Source organism: Cyphellophora attinorum, assembly GCF_001299255.1.
Source record: "Cyphellophora attinorum strain CBS 131958 chromosome Unknown Contig7, whole genome shotgun sequence".
NCBI lineage: Eukaryota > Fungi > Ascomycota > Eurotiomycetes > Chaetothyriales > Cyphellophoraceae > Cyphellophora > Cyphellophora attinorum.
Window position 1 is genome coordinate 239,879 of NW_017253235.1, and position 18,908 is coordinate 258,786.

Sequence of the window (18,908 nt, forward strand, 5' to 3'; positions counted from 1 at the left end):
TGGCCGAAGCCTCCATCACTTGACCTTTGACCACTTCGTTGAATGTCAGTCAAGTGCCATCAGGAAAGCCAGCTTCGAATTCCCCTTGATAAAGAGCAGTGGAAATTCCAGGAATGTCAGACTCGATGGCAACTCGTCACCACAATCTGCATTGCGAACAGGACTGCAGATTGCGATAGCAACAACGACGGAGTCGGCACAAAGCTGCCCAAGCGGAGATGGTAGTTTGGGGCAGGTGTGCGCGTGGAAATAGCGCATTCTGCAACGAACAAATTGTTCGAAGGATGATGGGACTATGCGCGTGTCAACATTTCAAAAGCAACGAATCCCAACGTCGGTCGTGCGACATTGAACACCCCGTGGGTTGGAGCTGAAGCTGTCAAAGTGAAATGGGACGTGACTTCGAATGTGGCGACTGGCTCGTTCTTTGCTGATCAACATCATCTCGCACTGTCACCTCCGCTTTTCACTGACGTCTAGAGGTATCTTCGGTTGAGATTGAAATGCGACTTCTGTGCCATTGGCGGACATACTCGCCGGTCAAACAGCTTCGAGGGACCATTCAACTGATGATTTTCGGCAGCGTCCTCGCCACTGATGCAGCCAAATGTCATGTTTCAGTGCCGCCAGGCTCTTATCCTCCAATCGAAAAGCAAGTTATCGGCCAGCATTCGTGAAGAACGTGCTAGATGCAGCGTTGGACCTGGCGGGGAACTCGGACCAGAACGGTAGTTGTCCCAGAGTTCAAGATCCGGGTTTTAGAGAGAAGCCACCAGGAGCAGATCAAGATTGCCTAAGGGCGGGTGAAGAAGACCTTGGACAAGGATTGGCCCGATGCGAGACAATGATCGTGTCTGAACGAAAGATCCGATATTCGAGTAAACCTTGATCGCTCTGCTTGCAGCTGAGCAGCGAGTATTCCGAGCGAGGAAGGTAGAGAAGCTATGGCGGCGCTTGCAACTTGTCAGAGGGTTTTCTGACAGGTCACTCCGCTACTCCTGCTAGTTTAGCGTACTTTGCGTTCTGGGGATGAATTTCTCCCCAGAGCTCGAAGAGATTTGCTCGTTCGACCATTAGAAGGGCTAGAAATGCGTAGTTTTGGCGAGAACAGTCGTAACGGGATGATGCGTTCTCAAGGAAGAAACATTCAAAGTGAATAGCACTCGTTTTGGCGCAAGGACGGCGTGGTTACACAACGCTAGGTAGTGCACAGTCCGGGTCGGCCATTCCGAGCAATCGTGATTGGCTGCAAGAGACGCCAACACCTAGCTCTCATGTATGCCCTAAGCGCGAACCCGCCTCACTAGCAAGCAAAGTAATGCGCCCGCGTCTTCCTTTCTGTGATCGTTATAGCTGCGTTTCCTTCCAGATCTGGCTATAGCATGGCAGGTCGCTTCCGTTGGAGCAGACAAGGCGCCTCTTCAGCACTCAAGTTTTGCCCTGATTCATCAGATGCTTGGGGAATGCGACTAGTATGGCTTGTTGGTGGTATCGGGGCTGTCGACTCGAGCACCTTGCCACTTGCAGCTGATGTTCACGTGCATCAAACTCCTGCAGGCTAGCGAGGCTGGGTGGGGGCGTTCGCGCTAAGCGTGGATGCTTGCAGGAAGTTCCTTCCACAAAACAACGAACCCTGCCAGAAGAAGTCCTTAGTCCACTATGGCAGGTCTGCAGGGGCTCAAACAACCTTGCTTTCTTCATATGCTGCGACTGCAGGTGGAGTCTTGAGCACGATGAGGCAAAGAGGTGTGCACTGACCACTGGCTCCCTCGTGGAAGCCATATATCAGTCTCGTTGGAGTGTCCCGGGTCTCTGAGTGACGGAGATTGTGCTGCTTCATTCCTCTGACCTCTCGTTGTATTCCAATCACCAACTCGGTATTCCTATGCTCTCAGAATGCAGTCAAACGTCGACTTCCCGTTCAGTAGATCTGGCGTCCCGAACACAAACAATCGATCATCAAGCAATAAGCCAGCCAACAGGCACAGCCCCGGTGATGCCTGGAGTATGCCACTGGTATACAGAAGGCAGGCATATCCTGCCGCCACTCCTTCCAGTGCAAGTAACGGACCCCAGCAAATTCGGAGTCGAATGAGGATTGGCACCGTCCTCAATGAGGACGATGATACCGACCGATCCACGTCGCCTTCGACAGCATCATCATCGTGGTCGCCGCCGCCGCCATCATCGCAGACTTCTCACAGCCAACGTTTGCCCAAACCGCCACGGGCCCGCAGAAGTAGGACTAAGTCAACACATGGCAAATCGACCAAGAAGGGTCCTCCGCGGCCTTGCCGCCCATACTCAAATGAGAAACAGATTGCAATCTGGTACTTCCGGAAGGACATGGCTTTCGATTGGGACATTGTGGAAGCAAAGTACAACAGCGTGTTTCAGGACCAGCGCTCTTTGGGAGCTTTGCGTTGTCGATTCTACCGCGTTCTCAGTGACTGGGGCGTGGAGAAAGTCAGAGATCAGTTCCATTCCCGCACAGGAAGGAACGATCCAGCTGACGCTGACACCGCCGCATATGGCGTCGTAGTGAGTCTCGTCGCGGAAAGAGTGATCATCGCTGACGTTCACAGGAACGCACAGATTGTGTGTCTCCATGGATGCGACCGGAACACCAAGTTCGTGCCGTTCGCCGCGGTGCAAGTAATCGTCTAGAGCCCCCTACCCGCGTCCGACGTGAAACGCCGGACAGAGCCAGGATGTGAGGAGGTGATGCACCTCTGTACTTGAGCGACCACCTCAGGACATGTCTTTGCTTTCTGTACCTGTCTTACGGAACCAGATTTTCGGGTCAGCTATCTCATATTTCTTGCTTTACTTTTGACATATTCAGGCCACAGAGTTGGAAAAGCAGCGGCGTTGTCGGCTATGTCAGCTTCTGTCGCATTGGTTCCGACAAAGCTATGGTATCGCGTTGCCATCAGTCACGCCGTCGTTTTCGGACATTTCGGGACTCGGGTCCATTTCATTATTCCTCGTCAGAGACATAGTCGTCATCATAGTCTCTATAGTATCGGTAGGCATCTCGGTCATACTCGTCATCAGACGAAACCTCCTCGTCCGGGTAATCGTTAGCAGGGTTATCCTCAGCTTGTACTTGTCAGTAACGTTCACGGGAAGGGTGCAGCACTCTACGAACCATTCGAATCCTCTTCGTCCCAATCTTCTTCGTCATCATCGTTCTCCATGTATTCTTGCCACAGGTCCTCGTCCTCCTCTCCAATGACCAGAACGCCAACATTGAGATCTGGTGCATCGATCATGGTAGTGTCGTCTGTCGAGTCATATGGCATGCGTTCATACGTCTCATAGATGAATTCTTCCTCGTGCCGAGGTTTCTGCATACTGCTAGCTGGTGCTGGGATTGGCTCAGGCTTGGGCTCATCTCGCGAATCTTCGTGGTCCGGGTCCATAGCCATAGCTAGGGCAGCGAGCTCGTCCGCCAGCTGATCGGAATCGTGATTCCAAGTCCCAGGAGGATCACTGATTGAGTTGCCGATCTTTGCAGTATCGGAAAGTTGACTAGCATGGCTCTCAGAAACTCCATGCCCGGTACTTCTTGCGGCATTGTCTGTGGCCTGATCGACAGCGGTATGGATCTGCTTCGAGTCTCTCGACTGTTGTCTCTCAACAAAAGTAGGTAGAGGAGGACGAACACCATTGCTTCGACCTGCAAATCGTGGAGAAGCTATCGTTGAAGCGTCGTATGATGAGGATATGTTACGCGTGAGATGAAACCGACGAGCATTAGACGCAATGGCCGGTGGCAACCTCACAGGGTCTTTCTCAACTAGTCGTCCTTGTCCAGTCGCTTCTCCTACACCAGAGGCTGCTTCATGCTGTTTCTTGAACTTGACAAAATCGGCGATTTCGTCGCCCGGCGCCGTGGCTCGTACCGTTGGAATGCCGTTGGAAGAATCAGATACAGCTGAGCCATTGACACGAGGTTCTTGCGTCTTATCAGGCTGCTGACGAGATCTGGGCAGCAGTGTTCCGTCGCGTATGAGTCTAAACTGGAATCCGGATGTGGCGCCATCAGTCCGTGACTTCTTGGCTCTATGAGTATCATGATCTTGGAGATAGAACGTTTCGATAGCAGGCTCTTCGCGTCGTCGTTTGACGCTGATCTTTTCTGGAGGAAGCGCCATGTCAAACGTCGATTGATCCTTTCCTTCCCGAAGATCTGAGATAGTCCAGGTCGTTCTTGCTAAAAACAAATTGTGAATCAACGTTCAAGTTGCCTTCCTCTTTGAGTTTCGGAATAGATCTCCGCTGTGGAGCAGTCGCGATCTCCGTCTATCACTTTTTTTGAGGCGAGGCCATGCGCAGGGAACATCATATATCATAGGAACGACGGATCGATGCTGGCGACGAAACGCGCCCTCTGCTCAGGGTGTCAGCATGATCTCCTGACACTCTTCTACAGAGGCTTCTGTGGCCCGGCAGTGCCCAAGTTGAGGTCGCCTCTTCGACCGAGTTCAAGGAGGAACCAGTGGCAACAGCAGCATCGAGCCTTCCGTAGCACTGCAGACTTGCAGCAAAATGGCGAGCCTCAGGCGCCAGTCTCCGGTACTGAAGCGCCATCCGAGACATTCCTCTCTGATGATGAGCTCAACGCACAGTTCGCAGAGCTAAAACATCTGGAGCAATTCGCCGACCCGGACGAGGGCGACCCGACCCGGCGGCGTCGGCCCAAAGGCATTGCTGTGCAGGATGTGAAGGTTACAGACGAGGACATTGTCGTTGAGCAAGATCAGACACTTGCGGAGAGTCCCTCCCTACGTGGCCATGAACACTCATTAGCTGAGCTGCACGCTCTACGAGAGGAGGGCGCGAGCGCTACAGAGATAGCAGGCAGGGCACGTGAGCTATTTGGAGATCGATTACCTTTGCAAGCGCTGCAAGCAAGCGAGTTCAGTATCTACAAGCGCCTGTTCGACGACCCACTACTCCCTGAAGCCATCTCAGAGTCCGTGACTCTCCTTGACGAAAGCGGCGAAGAGGTGGACTATGACTCCCTGAAAGATCATCTCGGCTTCACAGAGGAAGAGAACGAAGCCTCGTTGGACTTTCATGACTTCGAAGATAAAGCTAGAAGTAGGGAGCAACTCGAGCAAGAGCCAGACCACTTGTTCGAGGACGAAGATGTCTTCGAGGAAGCAGAATATGCTGATGAAGAGGCCGCCGAAGAAGACGAAGAGTCCGACCCGACACAACGTCGACATCCTCTCACGGCATTGGGAAAGTTTGCGACCACCCCGAAGACCCTTAGCATGCCTATCGCAAACTACGTCAAACCGTTGAGTAATCTTATGCTAGGCCACAGCTACAAGCAATTGACAAATGTCTGTGAGAAGACTTTTGGCGGTCCTGGGCTTCCAGACTCGCCTCTGACGCCTAGAAGCGGGAGACAGAGAGCCAAGTTGCCGTGCAGATGGAAGCGTCCCAGAACTTTATGGGAGAAATGGCGGCCAACGCCTTTCTTACCGCTGTGATGCCGCCTGCATATGCGGCCATTTCTGCAGCCCTTGTTGATGCGAGAAGACGACTTGGCCCGACCTGGCTGACCAGTCTGCTGTCCAAAGAAGGTGGACCTCGCGTTCTGGATGCTGGTGCAGGCGGTGCTGCGATACTAGCATGGAACGAGATCACCGAAGCCCACTGGAACACTTTGCACACATCAGAAACTGAGCCCAATCCGGTTCCTGCAAGCAAGGCCGTCGTCCTAGCTGGCTCCGATCCATTGCGCCATCGCGGGACAGCACTATTAGACAACACAACATTCATCCCTCGTCTGCCAGACTTCGGCACCACCAGGTCTAAGCCAACTCTAGACGACGATAGACCAGCACAATCACGGAAGTCATTCGACGTGATCTTCTCTTCATACTCTCTACTGCCATTCAAGGAAGAATGGGAACGGAAGCAGTACATCTCGAATCTCTGGTCTCTGCTATCGCCTGAAGGTGGCGTGCTCATTTTCATCGAGAAGGGCATGCCTCGTGGCTTCGAAGCTATCGCCAGTGCCCGCGAGCACCTTTTGGAGCGCTTCATCGCCATCCCACCTGGCCAAGAAACAAAATATAGTGCGGTCCAGAACCAAGACATCCAAGAGGGCGCACCATGGACGCCTGAACCCGGCATGATCATTGGCCCATGCAGCAACCACGAAGGGTGCCCCATGTACAAGATCCAAGGCGTGTCCATCGGCCGCAAAGATATTTGCTCCTTTCAACAACGCTATATTCGTCCTCCTCCGCTGCAACGCGTGCTCGGCGCCAAGACCCGCAATCACGATGACGTTGACTTCTCCTACCTTTCCGTCATGCGAGGGCGTGATCTGCGCCGCTCCGACTTCTCCGCCTTCGACCATATCGCAGACGCCTCCTCCGCGCCTCTTCAGCCATCCAATAGCGAGGCCTTTGCTCACTCCACTCAATCCAACACGGAAGCCTTCCTAGACCACATCGGCGCCGGTCTGTCAAACCACACGCCCGACGCTTCTATTGAACCTGACAGTGCTGACGACTCCGTGAACATCAACCTCCCCACACAAAACGCTCGGTTTACACCAACCCATCACCTCCCCCGCCTCGTCTTCCCACCCCTCAAACGCCGCTCACACGTCATCCTCGACCTCTGCACCCCCCGCGGCACCATCGAGCGCTGGACCGTCCCGCGCAGCTTCGGCAAACAAGCCTATCGCGACGCCCGCAAAGCCCAATGGGGCGACCTGTGGGGTCTCGGCGCGAAAACCCGCATCCCGCGAACCGTCCGGCAGGGCTCTGGCAGTGACAAGCTCAGCAACATCCTAGGGAAGGGCAAATCCTCGGCTCGAGAAGAGAAGCTAGCCAATGCGCGCTCCAAGCTTCGTGAGCGGGAAGAGCTTGATCGCGCCGCTGAAGAGGAAGCAGATTTCATGGACCGCGAGCTCGACCGTCTGGACGTCGCCGGCCGCAACAACCGCAGCTACGCCTCCAACCCCCACGACGAACCCGACCCCGAAGACGAAGAAGACGACGACGCCTCCTCCCTCCGCGAGGCCTTCGCTCGCGCCCGCCTCGGCACCTCTGCCCTCTACCCGCCCGTCCCCGACCACATCAAGCGAACGCTCAACCAACCTTCTCCAGACGACCCCCTCGAAGCAGAAATCGAAGCCAAACTCCGCGCCTGGGAGGACGAACTCTCCGACAACCGACCTATCGACCGCACCGGGAAACCGCTGCGGACGACTGCTCGACGGGAACGGAATTTGCAGAAGGCGAGGGAGGCGATGGATGAGCAAGAGCGGGAGAAGTTTTGGGGTGCGGTGGACAAGGATGTGAAGGAGAGGCAGGGCGCGCCGATCCCGAAAGAGGGCTCTGGGGATGGATCTGCTGCAAAGGGAGTATGGGTTGGGGCTAAGGGGGCCAAGAAAGGCGAACGGAAGCCGAGAGCGTGGATAGCGCCTGCGGATGGCAATGCTGACCTCAAGGCAAGGGCCAAGAACAAAGTCGTCGCGAAGCCACCAAGAGGCGTTCAGCAGGACGGCAAGCGGCGGCCGAAATCATCTAAGCCGGTCAGGAGTACTGTATAATGACTTGAGGGAGATCTGTAGAAAAGAATTCTAGATGTATAAACAATATGACCACTCTTGGCAAAGACGAATGTCTCTCTCAATGTCAACGGAATCAGGAGGAAGCGATTGGATGTGTTGGAGGTATAAAGACACTGAGATTGTAAGATACTGATGTGTTCCGAATGCAGTACATGTTTCACTAAGAATATGCATATCGCGCTTGCGCAGAACGTAAGTGAAAACGACTAGTGTTGACCTGGTCGCATCTGTCCAGTCCGTACTCATCAACGCAGAGACCAGCATGATTTGCCGCTTCAATGGCGGTGCGCAGAGCCATGGAGAAACAGCTCAGACACCCTTCTCCAGCGTCCTTGTTGCTCACAGCGGTTTCCCCTTCGCCCACTCCGCAGCATAGGCCGCTTGGTCTCCCCCGACACGATCGTACACACAATCACCACACAGCGGTCGCATCAGTCCGCCGTTTGTTGCAAACTTTTTGACGTTGCCGCCTTTGGCATTGCCGCAGCCAGAACACCCACCACCACTGCCTCCACTGTTGTTTCCTGCTTCGATTGCAGTCCTTGGAGGACCTGAACCAGCAATCATGAGCCCGCCGCCTGCGTTGTTCCTGATCGGCAGCCGTCCAGCATTGTCGAACGCTCGCTGCTGGTCCGCGTCCATGCTGAGCCAGCCTGATGGGGAACGTGGTGTGCTATGCCGCCGGTCATGGTGAATGTCCATTGACTGTGGGCTGTGCGGCCGCCTTCGGGGTGCATCTGGGGGGAGGCATAGGCAGCGCCGGCAGCACTTGGTTGGCCGCCCCAGACAGTCTGGCCTGTTTCGGCGTTGTGAACGGGACCTTTGTAGCCGGCTAGGACGTTGCTAGAGGTATTTCCGGATGCAGAGGAGTGGCCTGTGAGATCATTGTCAGCATATGATACTGGCGTGAGTGAGTGAGCCGATGATCACCTTCGGCGGAGGATAGCGGGTGTGGGAGGTCTGCTGACTTGACACCTTCTCCATTATCGTGCGTACAGCGACGATGCACAAGCTTGGAAAGACTTCTTCGCAGGCGGTGCAGCTTGGAAAGGTGATCAGACTTACTGTCAGCGCCGTCAGCAGCGGGCTGCTCGTTGTGACCAGAGTCTGTCATCGTGAACAGATGCCTTGGGGATTCGGTGGTAGAAGGGTGGACTGTCGTCTGGGTTGAGTTTGAGGAGTGCTGAAGGAGAACCTGTGGCGAAGGCGTGGCAGGTACCTTATGGTCGGAATGCCTCGTTTGCCGGTACGTGACGACTAACGACCGCAAACAAAGCGTTGCGATCTCGGAATGATGTGTTGGTCACATTGATTACTTGGATTTCTTGACTTCACCATCGGGCTCTCCCTCCTTGTAAGGGTGTTTGATGGTCAAGCACCAGATATCGAGGAAGTCACAGATGGTTGTGATCACATCGTGGACAAAGCTTCCGTATACTCCGAAGGCAAGTCCAGTCATCATGAAGACAAACGCCACCTGGTAGGTATCACCGCCAAGTGCACTGGGCCACAGTCCGAGCTTTGGCCCCAAGCTGTCGAAGACACCCCAGGCCAGAGGTAGGAGGAGGATGTTCTTGTACGGAAATCTATCCTTCACCAGGTGTCGTACGATCATTTGACCGACGGAGTAGGCGTTGACAATCCCAGCGAAAAGGACGAACGGGATCAAGTGTCGGTGCAGGATGATCGGGTTGAGCCACAAGTAGGCGGGAATCAGAGTCCAGGTGATAGCCAGAGGTGCAAGCCCCAGCAGTGGCTTCATTGGGTCTTGGCCGCGCTCGCGTCTGGCTTTCATGACGTTCCTGATGCTGCTCACAGTGTTGTAAGTCAGGACAAGACCGCCGAAGAGCATCCACCACTCCGCCCACGATTGCTGGTACAGGGCGTCCGGCACGGCTGCGGTCTTCGGCACGCCGATGGCAGGAAGCATTGGTTGCTGCCAGTAGCTCCCACGGCCCTTCAAATAGGTGACGAAGAAAACGCCAACCAGGGTCAACACTCCCTCGACAGGGCCAGATACGACGCCGAGTGTGAGCTGGTGCGTATGATACTCGTCCCAGGTCTGGATGTAGAATGTCAGAACAGCACCGAACAGGGTGAGTACCGTGTTCCAGCTCTGGCCCAGATTCATGGCCCCAGCAAAGAGCAGCACCTCGAGACTGGTATTGCATGCATCGACGCCATGATCGAAGAGCTCGCCGAGCGGGCCGCTCTGATGTGTGCGTCTTGCCTGTGAGCCATCCACCGCGTCGAATGTCTGGTAGAGGAAGAGGCCGATCGAGAAGGACAGGTAAACCCAGGGCGGCATATCTTCAGAAAGGGTCGGGTTGTACCAGAGCAGGGTGATGAAGTTGAGGATGACGAAGCTGAAGCCGGTCAAGGTGATCTACACATGTCAGATCAGTCGGAAATACGCGTTCGAGACAGCATATCTCCTACCAAGTTCGGTCTACACGCGTTAGTTCGTCGTTCGAGGGGTGCAGGAAGAGCAACTCACGCCATGGACATAGGAAAGCATTTGATCACGACATTGGTATAGAACGGCTTGAGGATGTACTTGGACACCAGCGACTTATCGACGCCGGCATACTTGTATTCGTGCAACTTTGGCAAGTTGCGCTGCCGAATGTAAACCATTTCGCAGGCGTTGTCGTCGAGATCTCGAAATGTTGGAAAAGAAATCCGGTAGGTGGCAGACGCGTTTCGAGTACCTCGAGGGAGGTGAGAAGTGCGAGGACAAAGCGGCGGGCCTGGATGGCGCTTGACAAAGGTCGATTACGTGGAAAGTACGAATGCCGGAGTAGGAAGGCGAGAGGTATTTGTGTAAGGAAGAATCGCAGCCAAATAAATTCCTGCTTCTCGTCGCTAACAAAGTTGGTGTTGTTGATCGCTGCTGCCCGACGTCATAGCTTCGCCAAGACATTCCAAATTCTACGAGGGACTCGTTAGTCAGCTCACCTTAGCTAGCTATACTATGCACCTGATGATAAGGTGCGAAGACTAAGGCACCTCGAGTGATGGCGCGTAGGTAAGTGAACATGTTAGTAGGTGAGTAAGGTATATATGCAGCGATGAATCCTTCAGAATCCTCTCTGGCACCCTCGTGAAACACGCGATTTTTTCCATCTCGAATACAGCTTGACACTTCAAAGCCAAATATGCCTTTCTTCACCGTCCAAGATGGGACCGAAATCTACTACAAGGACTGGGGCAACAAGTCAGCACCAGTCGTGACCTTCTCTCATGGCTGGCCGTTATCATCCGACGACTGGGACAGTCAAGCAACTTTCCTGGTCAACAAAGGCTACAGAGTCGTCGCCCATGACAGACGAGGCCATGGCCGCTCATCCCATCCATGGGATGGGCATAACATGGACCAGTATGCCGATGATCTGTACGAGCTCTTCGAGAAGCTTGATCTGAAAAATGTCATGATGGTCGGCCACTCAACTGGTGGTGGAGAGGTCACCCGTGTGGTTGGCCGTCATGGCACAAGCAGAGTCTCAAAGGCTGTGCTGATTTCGGCAGTTGCTCCTGGTATGCTGAAGACCGACACCAACGCGACAGGCGTGGACATCTCGGTCTTCGACGGGTTTCGTGCTGCTATGAACAAAGACCGTGCCCAATTCTTCCTGGACGTACCGACAGGGCCGTTCTTCGGCTTCAATCGTGAAGGCGCTGAAATCAGTCAAGGACGGATACAGGATTGGTGGCGTCAGGGTATGAATTGCAGCTTCAAGGCTGCCTATGATTGCATCAAGGCGTTCTCTGAGACAGACACAAGCGAGGACTTGAAAAAGGTTGATATACCTATCCTGGTAAGTCGCATTCATCAACTTCGTTCTGTTTGACAAAGCTTGGCTGATCAACGCTCTTCAGATCCTGCACGGCACAGATGATCAAGTCGTGCCGATCGACACCAGCGCAAGACGTGCGATCAAACTCTGCAAGACTGGGACGATCAAGGAGTTTCCTGGCGCACCTCATGCTCTTCCCTCGATCTGTGCCGATGAGGTCAACCAAGCACTGCTTGAATTCCTCCAGTCCTGAACGGCAGGTTCGACAGGATCTCGGTTTGCGAGGCTGAATGTTATGGCAGAAAAATTATGGCTTGGCTCAAACTCAGCCTCTTTAACTTTGTAGGTTTATTGGTACCTGCCACCTCGCAGGTAGAGGTGCCTGACTCACGACACGTGCGCCTTGGCGCGTAGCGGGAGGCGATAGCCATAAATTCAACAGACGTGTTCTTTCCAAGCCGTGAATTTCACAATTATCAACTTCGTTTGTGCATCGTCCTCGTCCCTTCCAATAACCGGTGCCATGGCAGCCAACATCAAAACCCGGATCTTGTTCCTACCAGACACTCATGAAACAATACCAGCACCACAGGACCCGCGTAAGGAGCGCCCTGACGTGATTATACACTGCGGCAACCTGACAGACGGCTCGAAGCTGGAGGATTACCAAAATATCATGGCGACAATGGAAGTTCTTAATGCTCCACTAAAGCTGGTCATGCCTCGCAGTAATGACTCCTTCATGGTTGACTTGAAGGCGTGGGAGCATATTGGAGTGTCTCTGCTAGGCAAAGGCTCGCACACATTCAACCTGGCGAACGGCGCTCAATTCAAGATCTATGCCGATCCGCATACACCAGCCATACCGGACGGGCACAACCCAAAACGTCAAGGGATTTTCGAGATCGATTCCGATACGGATATCGTGATAACACAAGTCGCTCCAAGAGGCATGATGGATAGCCCTTCCTACGGCATACATACCGGTAATCAGAGTCTCTTCACAGCCGTCGCGAAAGCAAGACCGAAGATCCACTGCTTCGCCCATGGTCATGAAGGCCGGGCTGCTAAATTAGTGCGATGGTCCGACAGCAGCGAGCAGCTGTATCCCACGTTGCTTAGCGCTATTGACAAGCACAAGTCCGTCTGGATAGACACACCCTCTGGCGTTGGGCTGGACCACGCGGACAGCCAAGAAGGGAGGCATAAAAGGGACTCCAAGGTGGTAGGCTTTGCGCATGACCAATACACATGTACCTCCAACTGCTGCAGAAACAAGCATAGGTTCCAATCTGGCAAGCATACTCGATTCCTCAACACTTCCGCCGAAGCCAAAGAGACGCACCCACGATGGTTCGGCATGACTCCTGCGGAGCCCCAAAAACCGCTTCCACAGCGTCGATGGTTGGTGGCTATAGGTTTGTCAGCGGCTCCCATTCCACCATCTCCAGCTTTGAGTGCCAGCTCCTATGAAATGGTCGCTGCGCTGGATGAGTGCAGCTGGCCGGCTATCGATGGGACAAGTGGATCCCAGGGGCCGTTGGATACTTTGTCATGGGGCTTGCAGGTCGGCCCCAGCCAGACAAGAAGCGAGAAGGAATGATGAACGAGCAGGCATCTCTGAGGCCGTTCTTCCACTAAGATAGTCCCTTTGGCAGAATACATATCCATGTTCAGTTGGACAATTGTCCACATCAAACCTCGAGAAGGTTACCAATCCCCCTCTAAAGCAGATGCCAAGACGAGGCAATCGATCACGTCGATTGCCTTATTCGACCCCGCGGTAAACCGAGTCTTACCACTGTCGTGTGCCTGATTCACCCTATGCACCACGGTCACAGTAGTCTTGATTCGCAGGCAAAAACTCCTGTTCAAGTTGCTGGGAGCAAGACTCGCAGCACATTTAGAGCAAACATCGTCCTTATCAGCTCGCCGATCCTTGTCCAGTCCCTCTGTTCCAGCATCTCACTACCCAGGAATCCACCCCAATGGCAGCCGCACATCCCACCTCATTCCTCTCGCTACCCACGGAGCTCCGCCAGCAAATCTACGCAAACCTACTCGAAGACCTATACATCACTCCAGCAGACTCCCTCTTCACCCTCCCACCCAATCAACCCATCCGCTCCATCACCTACGCCCACCCCAACCTCGCCATCCTCCAAACCTGCCGCCAAATCCACTCAGAAGCCCTACCAATCTTCACCTCCACCGCCACCCTCTCCCTCCGGCACTGGGCCCAACACCACCTCCTCACACAGTCATCAAACCGGGTCCCCCACATAACTGCCATTGCACGACTACGATTGTCTCCGAATCTAATCGGCAGAGGCTACTACGACGCCATAACACTCAACACCGCTTTCGACGCCCTCCATCACCTCACTATAGCGCCCCTAAGCCTAGCAGTCCCACACAACCACCTCGTCCGCCTGGACGCCCGACGCGAGATCTTGAGCGGGAGCAGTGAGGATATACAGCTTGGGAGCAATCTCAGCACGGCACGGCCACAGAATGGACAGAATGCTGGCTTGAACAAACTCGACCTAATCCTAACGCTAATGTGCCACCTCAACACCGATGTATCCGAACGCGTTCTGAGCCTTCTCGCCGCTGGTCAGGAGCGTGGGTGGACAGTGAATGTGGGCTTTCAAGTGACCTGTGCTTCTGCGGGTAGGTTATTGCTCCCTGGGGAGGAGCAGAGTCGGCATTTGTGTTCTTGTCCGGAGGGGATTGAGATTGGGTTTGAGCTTGTTGGGAAGGGGGCTTGCGCGAGATAGAGAGGACGAGAGCGGTTGTGGGGTCGTATCCCGGGAGGGGAGTATGTACTAGAGATTGAACGGCGATTCATTCCACTATGCCATCCACCAAGAGATATACAAGCATTTAGTACTCCCTATTAACAGCGACCCTCCCCTCCGCACTACCCTTCTGCCCCAAGTAACTCAACTCCAAACTCCCCACCTCATTCGCCCTGATGCCCACCTTCTCCTCAAACGTTTTCCTCGAGTTGACACCAACACTGGTGTTCTCAATCCCCTCCGGCATCCTCGAATTCAAAGCCAGCATGACCAGTTCACTGACCGAATTCCAGCTCGTGCTCGCCTTGCCGGAGGTCAGGATCCAGACGATGTGAATCAGCGCAACGAGGCAATAGAGCCCGATGATGACGAGTGCGAACTTCACGGTTCGTGTTTCGGGGGAGTAACCGATGCCGCGGCGGTAGGTTGTTATGACCATGGTTTCGAGGTTAGAGAGGTCTGTAGTGGTGCTGTTGTCGGTATTGTCCACGACGAAGAAATAGCGCGAGAAGGAGCCGAGGGTGTTGCGGGCTGTGGTGGAGACGTAGTCGACGTACTTTGGTAAGTAGTCCATGAAGTCCTCCAAGTAGGACGTGCCTGCTTTGAGTGGTATGTGGGTGTACTTGCTGTCGCTAGACGGAATGAAGCTATCTGTGACACCATCCGAGTTCACTGATATGGGGTAGCCCGAGTCGATGTAGGGGTAAGCGATGGTGGCCAGCCCAAGCGCAAAGGTTGGGGCAATGGATTGTTGGGAGATGGTGACGTTTGTGTTGTTGTTCCAATTGACGAGGTCTGAACTTTGCATCTCGTACGCTGTTTGGGCCAGTCTTTGAGACCACTCCGAAGCGATCTCAATGGGCTTCGTTCGTCTATAGGAGATATCGAAGACAGCGTCGTGGTGTGCCTTTTTGATCGCGCTGTATGTGCTGCCAACGCACGCATCGGATGTGGCGTTGATGTCAACCATGGCCCATGTGGCCGTTAGTGTGGCAGCAGTGACAGACCATATCGGATTTTCGACTTCGTCGGCATAGTCCCTAGTTGTTGGTTTGATCCACACGATGCCCGTGGAAGCGTTTGGAGTGTCGAATGCGAAAATTTTGGTCGTGTTGCCAAAGGCTGAATTGTTCCGCAAGAAGTCGACATGGGACGAGAAGACTTGATACGGGGGTTGCTTCGAGAGCGATTGCGCCAGTGAAGCGTGGCTCCCATCGGTTTCGTAGGTATCAGTGCCGTTCGAGAAAACTCTCATTGTGGACCAGTCTGTCATCACCAGAGGCTGACGCGCCTGGAAGCAGCCCATGATGGATCGACAGGATCACCGCCGTCGGCCCAATGTGCGATACCTGGCATGATCGCTGAGACTACTGCGTTCGACACGGAAGCGTACAAAGTCGCAGACATCATATTACTTGTCTCACGTTCCCAGTGTACCTGACGACATGAGTGTACAATGGTCTCTGTGCTCCGATTGTCGTTTGTCTGGAATGTGTTCATGTACACCTGTTCGGTCAACGTCATCTCAGGCGTATCAAAAGTATCGGGCATCTTTTGGGCAGAATTGTCGGCAGCGACGTCGCGGTCGCTGATCACAGCTAGGCTGCGATTGAAAGAAGCATTGTCGAAGATGTCCATATGTTCTGACCCAACCTGGGCCGGATACATGACGTCTCGGGGCAGCATCAGCGCGAGTATCCTGCCTTGAGTAAGACTGACTGGCTTGGTAGCAGAAGAATAGCCCCAGAAGGACCGACAACAGTAGCCAGGAGAATGAGGAGGGCGACTGCGAAGACTCTTGCGTATTGACGCATCCATCGTGATTTTGTAGAGGTAAGAGACCCAAAGAATTCCGACGACCACAGGTATGAGACATCGTGAGTTCGGGCGGACGCCATGAGCATGCCCAATGGTAATCCGTCATTACCTTCTAAAGCTTGGCTGCGGACGATTCCCAAGATTATTGTCGCTATCGATGCTTGCATAAGAAGCTCAAAGAGCTTGGCTCCGAATTGGTACAAATTGTTCTGGACGACATCTACCTCGTCAGCAACTATTATGCCTTTGCTGTTGAGGACTAAGAGCGTCAAGGCCGCTCCGAAAGGGACCCAATGCGTCAGAGTCAAGATCAATGCGATTAATCGGCTGTGATAGATCGCGACCTTCTTGTTCTCGGTGCCTGGTCCGATCCTGAGAAGCCTCGCAAGAGCATGGAGATGGAATGACTTGAGCGTGAATGTCGAATAATTGGGAGAAGAGACGATCTCTGGCGCCGAGTTTTGTGCTGAGGATATCGAGCGCTGGCGTAAAAAGCTGCGATTCTCTAGCAGTGGCTTGTCGGATGCATGCATTGGGGATCTTGAGGAATCCATCGGGAGCTATAGTGCCTGACCCATTTCAAGAGCGGGAGCGCTGCGAAAAGATCGCTTTGTTAGAGAGGCTGTCCTGTTCGTTGCCTTATACATGACCACTGTGGCGATGCAGACTGCTTGTCGACCTCATACTTGAATGCTAATCAGGGGCTAATCAGTAACAAGCGAGCCTGAAACACGACTCCGCCCCGTGGCTGCCTCGCAACCGCTAGTAGGTGTCGTTGGGGGCGGAATGTGGTTGCTGCGCCGAGTGATGTGTACTTCGGGCGAGACCTAAGGGTTCTAGACATCGAATGGTCCATATCTGAAGACGTGGAAGTCGTCCGCTGGCTAAGTGTGAACCCTTCTTAGTGATACGTTCGTAGTCTGCCCAGGTGGAGGACGACCGTGACATCGCAGTTCATCATTCCTCGGCGGGCAGGCGCGCCTGGAGCCGATTCTTGGCAAGCACCCCTCAGCCCTGGAGATCCCCAAACGCGCACCACTTAGATTCTCTGTTGACACCTGCCTTCTTTGATGCATCGCTCTTGCCTAGTATCGTAGTTGCATGCACCTATCGCGAGCAGTTGCGATCGCAACCAAGAATGTCGGAAACAGCGACTGCCGAAGCAGCCTACTATGAGCACACATTGACTCACCGCCCACTCGACCCGGTGTCGAGATATACGCCACACCCAGGCCTCGCCCAGATAACGTCCAAGCTACTGACGCTGCCTGCTGAGATACGTGCACGCATCTATCACCATGCCTTCCAGGGCAATCGCGTGGCAGTGACATCTGTCCGGGGTTGCTACTGTGGCTCCGTTGCAACCGGACCCTACCGTGATGATCTGAATTGGATGCTCAAGTTGCCGCGATGGGGCGAGCTGAGCTATGAAGTTCGCAGAGCTTTCATCGGAGAGGCGTTGTGGGAGATTCATTGCGAGAAAGCCTTCGAAGCATTTGTCGCGCGATTTCGATACCTCTCCAACGGCAACGATGCTTTGCTGCGGCAAGTGAGGCACATCAAAGTCAATGTCTTTGAGATCATCAGGGAAAGCTGGCTCGTTGAAACCAATGTGTTCGGCCCTGCACTGCGCAGCATCACCTTCGGACCGTGGCAGAAAGGTTGGACGATCGACGTGCCGAATGCAGTCGAGAGCCCGGACGAGCTGAGTGATGAGAAACTTATGGTCAGGGTCACGCATGCTATCAACACGAAGCATGGGTATGGGTTTCTCAAGGAAGCGTGGGAGAAAGGTCGTGTGCAGAGAGGCGGTTGGAAGGCATTATTTCTATTCCCTATACGGTATCACGTCAAGCAGAAAGACGGCAAGAAGCGATGGCAGATGCAAACCTGGAGAGCGGATTTGGATGAGGGCGTCATTGAGAAGGATTGGAAAGACGTCCACTTGGTACAGGAGGCTACTCTCGACTAAGGTCTGCTGTTCCTGCTTGCATTCCTTGCAATGTTGTCAACCTGACCTTCAATCCTATACGAATGACGCCGTCAGGTGGTGCTCCCCACAGCATTGACGCCTGCCGTGGCAATCTGGATGTCTTGGTCCACGGTGCCACCACTCACACCCACAGCACCAATGAAGTAGCCATCGGCAAAGATCGGGACGCCGCCCCCGAACACAACGAGCCCACCGTTCGTCTGCTCAATCGCATACAGCGCTGCACCGGGCTGGGAGCTGTTGTACAGACCTGCTGATGGGAAGGCGCCGTTGAATAACGCCACAGTCCGTGATTTCTTCTGCGCGATGTCAATGGATCCAGGATAGGCATTGTCGACTCTCAGGAACCCCACGAGCTAGGAGGTTGTCAGCATTACTGGCCTTTCGTCAAACAACGAGCTTACCAGAGCAGAGGGATCAACCACTGCGATGTTGACTGGTATGGACAGATTCAGGGACTCTTCGACAGCAGCTTCAATGATTGACAATGTCTGGGTATGGTTGACTGAATGACGCTCGAAGGGCGTAGATCCGAGATAGTTGTTATTTGCAACACTGTTTTGGGCTAGTGTCAGGCTGAGGAATGGCAGAGCACAGATCAGTTTTGAGAACATGGCGGTGGTATTGGGAGACTGCTGCTGATGTGTCTTCGCGAGGAATGAAATATTGGCGACAGCAGTACTTCCTCAACAAAGAACTCCCGGTCAGGCATATGAGTACTTATGCCTCGATCTGCTCTCGGCATGAGTAGACTTACACATGCGCTGGCCCGAGCAGGCAAGCTGTTCCTCGGAACGGCTTGCCAGCATGCTGTACCTGGTCGACAACGCCACAAGTCTTGCGGATTAACATAGATATGTCGAAGACATCGGTACCTGGTCAAAAGTCTT

At 53.9% G+C, this 18,908-nt stretch overlaps 12 protein-coding genes across 12 annotated transcripts; 6 read left to right on the forward strand and 6 right to left on the reverse strand.

Annotated features, from left to right (window-relative positions):
* Positions 1–1,896: 1,896 nt before the first annotated feature.
* Positions 1,897–2,667, forward strand: AB675_9550 (uncharacterized protein; the record flags this gene model as incomplete). The annotated part of the gene is made up of 1 exon (XM_018150094.1): positions 1,897–2,667. One exon carries the CDS (start codon positions 1,897–1,899, stop codon positions 2,665–2,667), a length of 771 nt encoding a protein of 256 aa, XP_018002321.1.
* A 313-nt stretch (positions 2,668–2,980) lies between these two features.
* On the reverse strand, positions 2,981–4,160 carry AB675_9551 (uncharacterized protein; the record flags this gene model as incomplete). The annotated part of the gene is made up of 2 exons (XM_018150095.1): positions 2,981–3,102; positions 3,152–4,160. The coding sequence occupies 2 exons, from the start codon at positions 4,158–4,160 to the stop codon at positions 2,981–2,983; spliced, it is 1,131 nt and encodes a 376-aa protein (XP_018002589.1).
* Positions 4,161–4,373: 213 nt separating this feature from the next.
* On the forward strand, positions 4,374–7,588 carry AB675_9552 (37S ribosomal protein S22, mitochondrial; the record flags this gene model as incomplete). The annotated part of the gene is made up of 2 exons (XM_018150096.1): positions 4,374–5,357; positions 5,414–7,588. The coding sequence occupies 2 exons, from the start codon at positions 4,374–4,376 to the stop codon at positions 7,586–7,588; spliced, it is 3,159 nt and encodes a 1,052-aa protein (XP_018002440.1).
* A 360-nt stretch (positions 7,589–7,948) lies between these two features.
* AB675_9553 (uncharacterized protein) lies at positions 7,949–8,723 on the reverse strand (the record flags this gene model as incomplete). The annotated part of the gene is made up of 3 exons (XM_018150097.1): positions 7,949–8,262; positions 8,316–8,483; positions 8,540–8,723. The coding sequence occupies 3 exons, from the start codon at positions 8,721–8,723 to the stop codon at positions 7,949–7,951; spliced, it is 666 nt and encodes a 221-aa protein (XP_018002269.1).
* A 198-nt stretch (positions 8,724–8,921) lies between these two features.
* On the reverse strand, positions 8,922–10,246 carry AB675_9554 (putative CDP-alcohol phosphatidyltransferase class-I family protein; the record flags this gene model as incomplete). Its single annotated transcript, XM_018150098.1, has 3 exons — positions 8,922–9,995; positions 10,049–10,058; positions 10,107–10,246. The coding sequence occupies 3 exons, from the start codon at positions 10,244–10,246 to the stop codon at positions 8,922–8,924; spliced, it is 1,224 nt and encodes a 407-aa protein (XP_018002547.1).
* Positions 10,247–10,767: 521 nt separating this feature from the next.
* On the forward strand, positions 10,768–11,659 carry AB675_9555 (Non-heme chloroperoxidase; the record flags this gene model as incomplete). Its single annotated transcript, XM_018150099.1, has 2 exons — positions 10,768–11,427; positions 11,489–11,659. 2 exons carry the CDS (start codon positions 10,768–10,770, stop codon positions 11,657–11,659), a joined length of 831 nt encoding a protein of 276 aa, XP_018002380.1.
* Positions 11,660–11,929: 270 nt separating this feature from the next.
* On the forward strand, positions 11,930–13,009 carry AB675_9556 (uncharacterized protein; the record flags this gene model as incomplete). Its single annotated transcript, XM_018150100.1, has 1 exon — positions 11,930–13,009. The coding sequence occupies one exon, from the start codon at positions 11,930–11,932 to the stop codon at positions 13,007–13,009; it is 1,080 nt and encodes a 359-aa protein (XP_018002217.1).
* Positions 13,010–13,394: 385 nt separating this feature from the next.
* Positions 13,395–14,186, forward strand: AB675_9557 (uncharacterized protein; the record flags this gene model as incomplete). The annotated part of the gene is made up of 1 exon (XM_018150101.1): positions 13,395–14,186. The coding sequence occupies one exon, from the start codon at positions 13,395–13,397 to the stop codon at positions 14,184–14,186; it is 792 nt and encodes a 263-aa protein (XP_018002490.1).
* A 106-nt stretch (positions 14,187–14,292) lies between these two features.
* On the reverse strand, positions 14,293–15,513 carry AB675_9558 (uncharacterized protein; the record flags this gene model as incomplete). The annotated part of the gene is made up of 1 exon (XM_018150102.1): positions 14,293–15,513. One exon carries the CDS (start codon positions 15,511–15,513, stop codon positions 14,293–14,295), a length of 1,221 nt encoding a protein of 406 aa, XP_018002274.1.
* Positions 15,514–15,892: 379 nt separating this feature from the next.
* Positions 15,893–16,558, reverse strand: AB675_9559 (uncharacterized protein; the record flags this gene model as incomplete). The annotated part of the gene is made up of 1 exon (XM_018150103.1): positions 15,893–16,558. One exon carries the CDS (start codon positions 16,556–16,558, stop codon positions 15,893–15,895), a length of 666 nt encoding a protein of 221 aa, XP_018002539.1.
* Positions 16,559–17,163: 605 nt separating this feature from the next.
* On the forward strand, positions 17,164–17,997 carry AB675_9560 (uncharacterized protein; the record flags this gene model as incomplete). The annotated part of the gene is made up of 1 exon (XM_018150105.1): positions 17,164–17,997. The coding sequence occupies one exon, from the start codon at positions 17,164–17,166 to the stop codon at positions 17,995–17,997; it is 834 nt and encodes a 277-aa protein (XP_018002317.1).
* A 71-nt stretch (positions 17,998–18,068) lies between these two features.
* On the reverse strand, positions 18,069–18,632 carry AB675_9561 (putative 15.0 kDa protein in dhaT-dhaS intergenic region; the record flags this gene model as incomplete). Its single annotated transcript, XM_018150106.1, has 2 exons — positions 18,069–18,374; positions 18,423–18,632. The coding sequence occupies 2 exons, from the start codon at positions 18,630–18,632 to the stop codon at positions 18,069–18,071; spliced, it is 516 nt and encodes a 171-aa protein (XP_018002410.1).
* Positions 18,633–18,908: the final 276 nt, after the last annotated feature.